The sequence below is a fragment of the Diadema setosum genome, chromosome 6 (assembly GCF_964275005.1).
Source record: "Diadema setosum chromosome 6, eeDiaSeto1, whole genome shotgun sequence".
Taxonomy (NCBI): Eukaryota; Metazoa; Echinodermata; class Echinoidea; order Diadematoida; family Diadematidae; genus Diadema; species Diadema setosum.
This window is the reverse complement of record NC_092690.1, coordinates 21,170,602-21,184,384: the sequence shown is the minus strand read 5'-3', so window position 1 is coordinate 21,184,384 and position 13,783 is coordinate 21,170,602. Positions and strand designations below refer to the sequence as shown.

Below are 13,783 nucleotides of genomic sequence, written 5' to 3'. Positions count from 1 at the left end.
CTGCCGTACTTTTTGTTAGAAGTCAAACCCACAAGGCCTTGCTACATATCAAAGAACAATCGGGAACAAGTTTTCCCCCAGTTTCTCATTTTTTAAACCCTTTTTCTGCTAATATGATGAAACGTTACACTTTCAAGGTTCTCAGGATGTGTCCTAGATTTAAAGTTGCTACATTTGCATACACTGACTTGTACTCTCGATGGTCACAAAAGTTACGGTTTAAGATTGTTGAAATTCTTTTAGCAGCTGTGATGTATATATACTGTAAAACGTGTGTTGCTGCTCTCTTTAGATTTCGCATTCAAAATATCTTAATTCATGTTACGTGATGTAGTGAATTTAACTACACAACGTGGAAGCATTTGTTATTGATGAGTTGGAACATGCTTGACCTGAATATTGAGAAATGGAATGAAATAATTGGAATTTTACATACGAGGAGAAGAGGTTGATGACAGAATTGTAGAAGAGAGAGAGAGAGAAAAAAAAAGGATTGTTCATCCATTGTTGGGTACAATGTGTCATCACGATACTCTGTGAGCTGAATGTGCAATTTTATGTTCATTAGCTAAATGTATCCCATCATTTATGTCAACATCCGAGCAATACTCTGTGAGCCGTACAGTTTGTGAGTATCATACATGCATTTTGCAAAGTAGGTTTCGAAAATGATTTTGCAAGTGATTTGAGTTTACGATCAACTTGACAAAATGAAAAGATCACATTTTCTAACCTGCGAAATTTGCAAAAATAAAACTACTGCGTAGTATATTAGTGTACACTAACATTTCTTGATGTATTGGCCGTTGGGTATCTGTTGGTTGGATGAATGTTGCTACTCACGACCTGGCTTGATGTAGAATATTCCAAGTGCTATTCGAAAGAGGGACTAAAAATGCTAGCAAAGATGGATGAGTTGTCACTTTTCTTCCTTGTTCCTTTGCACAGACGAAACACTGCATCTGTATGCAGAAGGATAAGATTTTAAGTACTGTAAAAGTTTATATTTTTGGGCGAGAAACTTTTCGCACTCGGGTGAGTAAGATGAATTGATGCATGTTTTTAATTCAATGTAATCAAAACATTACATTGTGGTACATATAGCAAGCAAAAATATTCATGTACAAATTGTACTTTAATTTTTGCACTATTTTCTGGGTGCCTGAAGTGTGCAAAAATTTCCACTTCTATAGTAAACAGTAATACAGTAATGTAATGTTGCCACCTTATCTAAAAGGAGGCTGCGAAGAGATTTATTTTGCCATGAGAAGATAAGTTTTGGGTATTTTGTCTTGTTTTATGTAATATTTTTTTTTTCCTCTAGGAACCTTCATCATTTAAAGTTAAAATGGAGCTCCTGTTGAGATGCATTTCACGAAGTGAAACCATGATTCAAAGTATCTGGATATAACTGCTAGTCAGTATGATGCTTAGGGAGCATTATAACTCATGTTTGATTACTAGAACATCAATTTAGATGAGAACTGCAGTAGTGACTCTTGCAAAATAACGGCTCGTTTTTGAACGGAGGATTTGGTCTCGAGCGCATGATTCACAACGCCACCTTGCAGTCCCGTGAAAGTCGGTTTTTGGATACTTGTACTAGTTACGAGTATACCAGGTAGCGTTAAAGAGAAATATGAAATATTATATGAACAGTTCTGTAGAAACAAAGACAAATAAGACGTTTTGTACTGCTGAAATAATGCAGATATATATAAGGGATGACAATTCATTTTGCTGAATGCTTTTCTACACGAGATGTTAATTTTGTTTGAAATAGGTTAGTGTATGCAACTTAAACAGGGTTTTCTTTTTTTTTGTTGTTCTGTTGCGCATATTTGTACATATGATAGATATGTACGTTAACTGTCTGTAATGTGTGCAATTTTTTTCACAATATGGGACATGCAAAAGATTGGATTTTTCAGTTCTCGTCTCTCAAGCAATGTGTACAAACAAGTGTATGCATTGTTCAGATGCATAAAATTTCATAGCTAACAGTAAATGGGGGAAAAGGGAAGTTACAGAAATATCAGTTATTAGTGTGCAACATTTTAATTTTGATGACGATTCATCTGATAGTGTAGTCCAAATTTGGTGTTTACATGAGTAGTATTAATCAGCTTGATATATAGTTTACATTTTCCTTTTTCTTCTGTTTAAAAGTCCACAATGATCTGTGATTATTACTAGGCAGTACATTTGCAGTCATTTGTGCCATGCAAAATCCCATACTGCATACACATTACTGTAAGACGTCATTGTACTTTCCAAAGATACTGTACGAGCTGAAATTTTCGCGGTGGTTTTATTTTCGCGAATTTCGCGAATCGCCTTTGAACCGCGAAAATAACAACACGCGAATATAACAACGCGCAAATAGCTACATTCAGTTAGACCGTCGCAACCGCGAAATTAACAACACGCGCAAATGTCCTCCCAGTAGCAATGCGCGAAAATATCTGTACGCGAAAATTTCAGCTCGTACAGTACTGAATTGAAATTTAGGATATGAATGTTCACATGTGTGCCTTGAAACCTATTTCTTACTGATACAGTACTATCAGGTTTGAATGTCTCATTTTGAATATTATAATAGAGATGAATTTTTCTTTGTCACCAGAATTTACTTTACTTGTGCTCAAGTATGGGAAGTTGAGAATTTGGAGATCATGTTAAATATGTCACTGTTTAGTTTTTTGTTTTTTTTTTTAAATTCTCTTTTTCTTTTGTACCATGAAAAGAACAGTGATTGATTCATTGATGCTGCATTGTGGAGATGCTGAGCCACAAACAAAAGTCATAAATCATAAATCCATACTGAAACATTCCATGTTACCGTGTACAGGTTTCTAGGGAGGCAGTAGACCAATGCCCGATAGTCATTGTGCAAGTATTGATGAGTCCTCATGTTTTGGGAGAAGTTCCATGTAAAATATCCCATGTTATGATGCAAACATATTTCTATATGCATTACTAGATGAACGCCCAAGTGGCATCCCCTGATTATTAATCAACCCTCCATGATTTATGGCAGCTGACGATAGGCAATTATTTTCTTGGCAAGGACAGTAATGTTTGTCATGCATTTTTGGGCGATATATTTTGATGTTCCCCTGAATAGCAGTGGACAGTAACTAGTCGATGCTGGCAACATTATTTTCATGAAGTATTCTTGCTTTGTCTACACCTTGTGATTTTACTGACAGAGAGGAGAATTATCGTCTTTTCAACATTACCATTTGCTATTTTTATGTTTCACATCATATCATACTGTAACGTGCCACACAAAGTGTATGGAAGTGGATATTAACGTTGTCCTGGAGCCAGTAATCCACATTTATCATTGTGTTGTCATGACAACATAGAAGTCATGAATATTCAGTAAAATCCTGCCCACTGAGGTATTCTGTGATTGGTTGGTGCCACTCTTGAACACACACCATTGTCAATAATTCATTAGCATAACTCAGACCTACCAACCATTCTGAATTTGGAGGGGAGAATCTGAATTTTGACCATTCCAGGCTCTTGTTTCAATAGTAGTTTCTTATTTTTCTTGATAATTTTATTGTACACTCATGAGATCTGCTCACTCTTTCCTGCTTTTGAGCCAAATCATCGCTAATTTCAGTCAGAGAGGTTGGGGAGGTCTGCATACTGCCCTTGTTTTGTCCTGTTTTGACCTTCAATGTCAGAGTTCTAATTGGTGCCTTAATTGCATGCATCAGGTAAAGCTGTTGCAAATAGTCATCCAAGGGAGTTGTGCGAGAGTGAGGGGAAGATATGAATAACATGCCACTCTGCTCAACTTTGTTTACATTTGTCAGTAAATTCTTCGCATGGTATTAAAGAGTGTTTCATACTAGAAAATATTGTACAAAAACATGCAGATTTAGGGAACACTCGCAGTGTATTTACTCAAGAAGAGTAACGGCCATTGTATATAATGGGATTTATTTCTGTGTCTTCATATCGTGATGTATATTTTTAGCCACGACATCAGTGTGGCTCAAAATGTTAAACTCTAATTCTTTCTGCATTGTCACATTTCATTGTGAGAAAATGGTGAAAATAAAACAAAACAAATGCAATATGATTGTCTGTTCATATTTCTAGCTGATGTACTGTATCAGTGTACTATAATTGTGCCATCTATATACATATATTCTGCTAGAGTAATACATGCATGTGGCTTGTATGACAGCTTTGCAAGTGGTTGAATTAAAAGTCTGAAACCAGAGTTACAGACAGTATTATCCCTTTTTAGAAGAAGTTCAGTGATTTTTCCCAGCTTTGAGATGGGTATACAGAGCATTTGTGTTATGGGTGGGAATACTTTAATGAGACTTGTGACATAAAGAGAAATCTCCATGTTGCCAACTGTGTGTGGGTGAGAGAGAGAAAAGAAAAGAGGAAGAGGACCATAAACTGTATATTGTATTTTTGCTAAAATAATTTCTCACGCTCGACTAGGTAAGATGGATTTCTCATGTTTTTATTCTGCAGAATCAGGACATGAATTACTGGAACATGGTGTGCAAAAATATGTGCTGTTATTTTTGCGCTAGCTTCTGGTTGTGTAAAGCCGTATGCAAAAATTTCCACACTGCAAAAATATCCACTTTTACAGTATGCCATACACATCTTGTGAGCCTAATTTTTAGTGATCAGGACTTCTCTATAATTTCAAGAGAATTTGTGATTGCAGAGTAAAATGATAAATGGGGAAATGTGTACATGTGCACTTAACATTTATGTGGGGATCGGTTAGCATTTCCATGCATTGTTGAATTCGTGATTAGCACCCAACAGTGTTCAACTCACTGATGGAGCCACCCTGCTGCTTTTTATGCAGCGAATTGAACTTGGCGAGCCAGCATATGCGCCAAAAATTCACACTTGGCAATAAAGGTGTTTGTGAATATGGAGTGTTCTATGAACATTGCTGTGCTTCTAAAAAAAAATAAAAAAATAAAAAAAATTAGAATTTCAGAATTTGTGAAAGATGAGGCACGCTATTCAACTCGGCTCACCTCGTTGAATAGAGCACCTCTACCTTTCATCTCGTGAGAAATCTCGGTACCATCACACTTTTGACCATACACTACATGTATTTGTATATTATATAACACCTAGATAGATCCTTGTCAGTTCACTGGTTGTTTGCTATTGATCAATGATTCGTCCCATTTTACTATTACATCAACATTTGTGCAATTGTGGCTCCGTTTACCGTGCAATCTTGGATCCATACCATTTGCTCCATTGCATACACACCGAGAGGTCAGCACATTACGCATGTGAAACGCTTGCGTTTGCAGTGCCGTGTGTATGCAACAGCACGCTAGCGTAAAGCGCTTGGTGAGCACTCTCTCTGTCTCAGATGCCACACATTCTCTCTTGTTTCTACATTCATAAAACATCAAATGACAAGGATCTATTTTAGGTGTTATATAAAACAAATAATAAATGTTTTTCATTTGTGCAATGGACAGAATATTTCTATTTGGTGAAAGATGGGAGTTATTAATCCATTCAACTTTGCTGCGCCTCATTGAATGGATCATTCCATCTTTCACCTCATGAAATATTCTGTCCACTGCACTTATGAGCATTCATTATTTGTGTACTATTACACTTATTCATGCACACACACACAATTCCAAATTTCAACTTCATGCTGTATACATGAGACAGTGTATACGCCATATTATATTTATAATTTTTCATGAATCTGGAATTTCCTGAAAATTTTGCGATTGTGGAGTACAGTACAATGGACTTCCATTATAACAAAGTCTGTGGGACCGGCGGTTTTCTTTCGTTATATCAAAATTTTGTTATACTCGAACAAATAAACAATAAAATACATGGAGTGGATAAAGTTGCAGCCTGAATTTTCACTTGGTTGTAACCCAAGGTTCGTTACAACCGTGTGATTGTAACAGGAGTGCACTGTACTGAACAGAGAAATGTATGCGTGCATGTCACATTCATGTTGAGGTTTTTGTGTGTTTTTTATATTTGAAAATATCACCTGAATTGTGAAGTTCCCGTTAATAAACACCACGCAAAATATACAGCGTATACAGTACACGAGCAGGGCTGCCAACCTTTTCAATCCAAAGGACAGACCAATGCATGCTAAAAACATTCTGGCAGCAAAACAACTTGCCAAAATAAGCACATTTTGGTCCAATACAAGAGAAAGATTCATATCAGAAAAAAAAAATATATATATTTTTCATTAGAAAAACATGCTTTCTCCTTTTCAAGTGAAGAAACAACAGGGTAAACCTGGTAAAAATGAACTAGTTGGCAGCTCTACAAGAGGCAATTTCAGCTACTGGTGTACGAGGTTTGAAGAAAAAACACTGACAAAAAACAAACAAACTAAGATTTTGAGCCAAACAGAAGAACAATTTCCAGACTGACTTTGACTGCTGGTTGTAAAATGTATTTTATTCAACACATTTCCTTCGACATGCATGATCCTCCATTCATCAACAGACGGGTTCATGGAGGGCGGGCCAAAGCAAAACGGCTCCCTGTGGACTGGGGGAATACATGACGAAGGTGGAGTCAAGTCCTGTCAATAGGGTTCTATTGTGGAGTGAGTGTGGTGAGTTTGAGAAGATTCTGTTGGAGATATGTCACATGACTTCAGTGCTGGTCACATGACAAGCTGGGACCTATGGGGTCTTCACTTTCTGCTCTGCTTCGACTTGACCTGGGCGGCTATCCTGTCGAGGTCACGCTGGCCCTGGCTGGTGAGCCGGCGGCCACAGTTACCCTCCTTCTCGATGATGTTGAGGCCCTCCAAGGCCTGCAGCACCTTCCGGGCCACGGACGTCGAGCCGCGGTTGAAGTGGCTCGGCCTGGTTCCGCGGCGCTTGCGACCTTTTGGACAGCAATAGTGAAGAGAGAATACAGTGAGAGACTTCTCATGATTTTCAGGACAAATGAATGCTACTTTCCAGTCGATTCCAATTAAAAGAATAATACCAATAAATGCAAATGCAACGACAATTTGCTGGAAATCAGACAAAATACAAAAGTAGCAAACTTCATAAGTTCCCTAAATTGTTCACAGAAATAGCTTCAGATTACATCAATTGCATAACAAATTGGATATCAATGATCAAGTTGTGTCAAGATACATTGCTCATTCTCATGTTCACATCTCTACGAACGATCTTGATCTATCATATATTAGATAAATGTACAATTACCATGATTGAGATTCCATTGGCAAGAAAGTCTGATTTGTCTGATTTTAATCCTAAATAGGCCAAGGAATTTTTGGAGTTCTGTTGGGTATCTCCCCGCAGTTGGCTCTTTGAAGACAAATCTTGGCATGTGTAAGAATGAACATATTAGGAATAGGATAAGATGTGCTTTTGTAATGATTACAGATTTTCATATCTTATTCACTCTTCATAATGCAACATGTATTTTCTCATACTTGGCAATACCTCAATATGTAAATTTTTTTAAAGTCTGTAAGTACCAACACAGTGGCTTGTAAATTGGTCACCACTGCACAAATGGCAGTCATACACTCAAAATATTTGCTTTTCTTCTCTAGTACTTTTTAAAAAAAAATACATTTTCTATTACTAATTTTTTTTTTTTCTCATGCATTTCTTTATTTTTGACATCTGACATATAAATTTGTTTTAACTCAAATCAGGCCAGGCTTTTTTGGCTTTGCTGTGGTAGTGATATTTCATCCATTTAAACATTGTCAGACATCTGTCGGTCAGGAAAGTTTGAGGATTTCCTGTAACTGAGCCACCAAAATGTTAGACATTTTAGTACTCACAGCTGTTGTTTTTCTTTGGATAACTGTGATTATTGTAAGTTGCTATTGGTGGGAAATGCTTTACGCAATGGGAATGGGAATGACCAAGTCGAATAGGAGCTTACCTCCATAGATCCTTGCAATTGCATTAACACCAACGCCACCACGGTAGTACAGATGACGGGCTGTGGAAGCTGGGGAAGGCAAAAACACAAATCCATGGTTTTCTCAACGTTCAGGTTGCTTTTGGACTTGGTTCTTAAGTTCATTAGAGCCAGCTCTATATTTTGCCTGGGAAGTATGGTCTTTCTGAGAATTGCTCATGAGGGAACATGACAAGAGAGATTATTTGACACAAATGAAGACAGTCTTGTTGAAGTAGTGCATAACAACTCGTCTACAATTTGGAAACTATTTTTATAGAGCGAATGCGAATCCGTTCAGATTGAATCTCATCTCATCTGTACATTTCATGCATTCCTTCAACCCTTTTGCCAAGTCTTACATGTGAATATGCAGGCACTGGAACTTGAGCAGAACACACACGAATATATTTTTGCTGGAGATACTGCACTGTAAAAGTGGAAATTTTCGCGGTGTTGAAATTTTCGCGCATTTCGCGCAACCAGAAACTAGCGCGAAATAAAAGCACATGAATATTTTTGCTTGCCATATGTTCCTGTGCGTGATGTCTTGATTCTGCGGAATCAAAAACACGCGAAACACTTCCTACCCAGCCAAGCGCGAAAAATCAGTTGCGCGAAAATATCCACTTTTACAGTAATCTGAATTCTTTGACGTCATACACCTCTTCCATAATTTGGAATGCCTTACATGAGAAGAAGAGGATACAAATGAAAAGAAAGAAAGAAAGAAACAAAACAAAACAAGAAAACACTTGTATTCTAGAATATTTACAGCAACAGAAATCTACAAGGTTTACAGCATAACATAAGCTGATTGTCACCATTGCCAAAATGTGACTCTATGGACAGTCTTAATGTTTCAATATTTAGGGGAAAAGGGGAGGAAAAAGCAGCAAAGCTCAGATTCCGACGACTGAGTCCCATCGATATTTCCAAAGCTTATCAATGAGCATGCCTATTCACAAATTTTTTTAAATTGTATTACCATTCACCTTCCAAGAAAAATTTTATCCATCATTTGTTAATGGTGAGATGGATCCTTGAGTTTTTTGTTCTGCAAAACATTTTTCAAGTTATTGTATCGCTCTCACATTGTTTGCTGCCTCCATCCCCCCCCCCCCAACAAACCATCGCAACAAAAGGCGCCTAACTATGAAGATTAAGTTTCAAGTCTAACAGCAAGGTACTAGCAGCAGAGGACGGAATCACATACCTGCCCTTGTGTAGAACCAGTCCTGGTCTACTGGGGCCAGTTCCTTGTGTGTTCCGGTCTTGACAATGTCCACCCACTCGGGGACCTTCATCTTGCCAGACTTCTTGAAGAAGGCGGCAAGTGCCACCACAAACTCCTGCTGGTCAACGTCCTTCACGGTAGTACCTCCTCCAGGCATCTGGAAAAATGAAACAAGAAGCAAAATCATTTTTTGTGTGGTTCCATTATGTCAATGAACTAATGTAACTGCTGACATTTTGTGGTACATTCATTTTTTGCGTACTTCGCGCTACATTAGGCTAGCGTGAATTCTAAATTGCGAAAATATCTTCCAAGATTTTCTCTGCACCTTGTGAATGGGTGGACAATAGCACAACACGAATTCAAGAACCTGCGAATATGTTGTTGAGCAGCTCAGTGCAAAAAATTAATCGCACGAAAATATTGACGTTTACAGTATGCTCCTCTCAAAACGAGAACTGGGATCTCTAACATAATTGTATCATCAATTCTCATGCTCTCACGCTGTATACAATTCCTTCATTCAAGAAACAAACAGAATAGGATGAATGCACATGTTAGCCTTAATGTTTGGCAAAACGAAACATCACGACGTGATGAAGTTATTGTCCCATGTAAAATGCACAACCTTCAAAATACCCTTTCAAAATTTGACATATAAATGTTGCTTCCGAGTACAAATGGAATTCTCACTACTTGATGCACTCACTTGGTCTGCCTGTACTACAATTGTATGTGAAACTGAAGTAAGCGACGGCATGAAAGTCGACGCTCATAAACACTTTCCAACAACCGTTTTGGTTCAAATTTACATGAGTGATTGAAAATGTATTTCCTGTGATTTTGGTGAAATTTGGGTGCATGAACTCTGAGACATCTGCATAGATGGGAAAGTAAATTGGCACCAAAATAAGTTACATGTTGATGCCTATGATCACTGGCAAATTGGTTACTGTGCTACACAGAGCATCCCCCTCCATATACTGTATATGCCATATATTTTGCGAGTCTTAATTTTCGTGAATCGGGAATTCCCGACGATTTCGTGAGTGGATAAATTCACAATCAGAAGTGTACATGCGTATGTTACATTCACATCGGGATCAGAGTCAATATTTTCGCATGTCTTTAATTTTGCAAACAGCACCTGACTCGCGAAATTCGTGAAAATAATAACCACAGGAAATATTCGGCATGTAACAGCAGTAATGCGTATCACAGCCTTCAGTCTGTATACGAGGGCGGAGGGGATTCAATGAAGCCAGACGTAGTTTATTCTTTGTGGAACATACAATCCCTGATGATAAAATATAGATTGATCTTTTGGTCAAAACTCAGCCCAGCTCTAGCACACTCTCACCTCTCGCCTCTCTCTCGGACCTAAATTAGAGTAGACCTCTAAATCTTTTCAGACTTCAAGACCTAACACGCTAAAACTGTCTCAAAATTTACACTCAATCCTCACTAAATAAACCCGGCTCTGTGAAAGTTTAAAGATCTGAATAATTCAATTGGTGATCTGTCTAGAGACTGACAAAATATAACATGACAAGCCTTCATTTACATCCAAACATGAAGCTCTGTCTGACTGTTAGAGGTCTAGATCTAACTTGGTAGAAAAGCATTCCGAGAGCACAGACCTCCGCCAAGCAGCTAAATTCCACCCATACCACACACTGAAAATCATCCAATTTCCTACTATATTTCTAGAATCTTTTACATACGTCATCAGCTTCCAACTGCATGGTGCCTAACCTGAGCAGAGCACACGTTTCAGAGCATGTATGTAAACCTCAATACACGTCGGTTGACCTTTCAAGTTCATTAACTCTATATGCAAAAAGATTTTTAAAAATCCTTCAAAAACCCATAAAAATTCTTGGATCACTACCAAAATTTAATCATCTGTTCCCTGCATTAGTATATAGTAGGTGTCCAACACATCGACACTGAATGCTGAAACCAACCCCCTGGCCCCTCTAAAATATAGCATTGTGCGTACACGCGCAGTGGTTTTGCATTCTTTACTGGGGATTAGATGTCGAAATATTACTGAAAAACCGAATAATAAATGAGATCAACAGCAAAACAATGATACCATGCATTATAAATTGCACATCTAGGAAAAGCATTAATTACGTTCATTTCACATGTAGGTTGTCTATTGTCAATGGAGTGCAGGGGTGTTGTCTCAAAACATGGCGCAACTGTAGGTAGTGTAAGTGCGTCAAAATAACAACCCACGCATTCAAAGCTGTATCTTGGAGCGTGCATCGCAAATAGCATTTTCAATGTGCGCCTGTGTGTGAATTCAGAGTATTTTCTTTACATGTGAGAAAATTTTCAGGCAAATTGTGAGATAAATGTTGGACACCCAACCATGCCTATGGCTATGCCATGGCCATACCACTCCTAGCATCCATCAACTTTTTCTGCAAGTTTCATCCAAATCCATCCACACCCACCTTTGTTTTTTTTTTAGTTATTTTACACAGAAACAATTGAACAAACATACATATAAAACAAACAAACAAACGGCGATGAAAACATCATAACCTCCTTCCCTGCCGGAGGTAATCCCAATAAAGTGTAGAGTTCCGGAAATCTAAGTTCGTACGCATATCGCATCATTCATGTTCATTATGCACTATCCCTATCTGCAGTGTAGTAGGCCTACATGTAGGCCCCATACGGCATTACCGCGCGTGGCATCCATCGCATCGGCCATAGGTAATACAGTAACACATGGTGTGCAGCTAGTCTTCCCAATGTGACACAACGGGACATGCTACGATCAGTAATAGGTGGCAAATTACACTCTTTAACACGTATTTTGGGATCTGCATCAACAAATTAAATGATGGGAAACAAGTAATGTAATATGTGATCTTGTTTAAATTTCCATTTGGCATTTAAAATCTTTAAAATTGACACTCTTCTCGGCATAGGTATTTTCTCTTCCGTACCTTGCTTGTCTGTGATCGGGAGAAAAGAGCGATTATCGTAATGCACGAGACCGAAGTGTATCGCATTTCGCGAGATAAATTGGTCAACCTCCTCTGTTAGTTGGCGCTAGACATCTCATTCATGGCTTTTTCAATCCGCACTCTGCATTTAATCTTGTCCTGCGCAATACTGAGTACATTTTAGCAAACAAACAAGCAAGCACTCAATGAATATTATAAATACAAGTAAATAATGATAATAAATAATCTAAACAAACAACGCAAACAACAAACGAAGAAGAGAGGAATCGCACGATATCATTGATTGTTGAAAGCAGCAGATTGTGTAAAATGAAATCAGCTGGAGCTGTTGAGAAATAGAAGCTATTTATAGTGTTTTACTATTATGGACACTCGTAGGTGCTATTTTTACAAATCTTCACCGTCAGCTGAAGTCCTGGAAAAAGACGAGTCAGTGCAAACCAAAGGAGTAATATTATGAATAAAAATATCATGTTGTGTATAAAATTATACAAATGGGTGATTACATAACAGGACTTTATGAGTCAAAAATGTGGCGATACTTTGGTAGATACCAGGGAAATTATGACACAATCTTCACACAATGAAACAAATCGACTGTTTACAAATAAAGAGTTGATGCCATTGCTGAAGAAATTGCAGAATGATAAAGCTAGTGAATTGGTGTTGACAATGATAATGAATCAAGGGATGGATAGCTTGTTGCTGGGGGGGGGGGGGGCTAACCTGATGACGATGGATCATGACAAGCTATAAAAAAAAAGGAAAAAAAAAAGGTCGTCATTTTTTTTTTTTTTTTGCTGTCGCTTCACTCTCTATATCAACAAGTAAAAACAAAAGGCGGGGGGGGGGGGGGGGAGGTTAACACCCCACCCGGGGTTTGATTGATGAACCTGATAAGTTGTCATGAAAGTTAAACTTACATCAGCAATTGATCCTTGTCTTGCTGCATTTATTTGGAAAGTTCTTAGGGTATTAGTAAACAAACCGGTTGGTGACGTTCAGGTTTTCAACAGCTTATCAAGTTTTCGCCATGCATTCTCTTTATACTGATTTATATTTTTCACAAAGGAAGAGGCTACATTGTGCCTTTGTGAATACTTTTGATCTTGTCGACAGGTCTTCGATATAGGGTCCCCATAATAATAATAATAATAATAATAATAATAATAATAATAATAATAATAATAATAATAATAATAATAATAATAATAATAATAATAATAATAATAATGATGATGATGATGATAATAATAATAATAATAATAATAATAATAATAATAATAATAATAATAATAATTGCATTTACATGGCGCATTATACTGGTGTTTCTGAGCGCACTCCCTTGTGCTAAATTCATACCAAAAGACTAGAAAACACAATAACGCAGGACGATACAAAACCAGAATTACAGTCACAAAAGAAGATGAAAAATATACAGATGATAATAGTGATACAAAATAAGTGACTGTGTGCGCATTATATCAAATGATAAAACCTAAATATCAAATGATACTAATTTAATTTGTATGAATATGGAGCGAAACCATGTGTTCAATAATGATAAATGTTCAATAATGATATTGCTTACTTGTTTATTTATCCA

At 37.4% G+C, this 13,783-nt stretch overlaps 1 protein-coding gene across 1 annotated transcript; it reads right to left on the bottom strand.

The window, feature by feature from the left end:
- Positions 1 to 6,441: 6,441 nt before the first annotated feature.
- LOC140230006 (small ribosomal subunit protein eS19-like) lies at positions 6,442 to 12,250 on the bottom strand. Its single transcript, XM_072310209.1, has 4 exons — positions 12,157 to 12,250; positions 9,170 to 9,347; positions 7,936 to 8,004; positions 6,442 to 6,906 (listed from the first exon to the last, which is right to left on the bottom strand). Exons 1-4 carry the CDS (start codon positions 12,220 to 12,222, stop codon positions 6,710 to 6,712), a joined length of 510 nt encoding a protein of 169 aa, XP_072166310.1. The 5' UTR covers positions 12,223 to 12,250; the 3' UTR covers positions 6,442 to 6,709.
- Between the last annotated feature and the right edge of the window lie 1,533 nt (positions 12,251 to 13,783).

Bases quoted from the DNA above. Each gene is read 5' to 3' on its own strand.
- LOC140230006 (XM_072310209.1), bottom strand. From the start codon at position 12,222: ATGCGATACACTTCGGTCTCGTGCATTACGATAATCGCTCTTTTCTCC. The intron at 9,348-12,156 runs GTACGGAAGAGA...TCATTTTTCCAG, and splicing joins CCCGATCACAGACAAGCAAG to ATGCCTGGAGGAGGTACTAC. The intron at 8,005-9,169 runs GTATGTGATTCC...TGCCTTCCCCAG, and splicing joins CTGGTTCTACACAAGGGCAG to CTTCCACAGCCCGTCATCTG.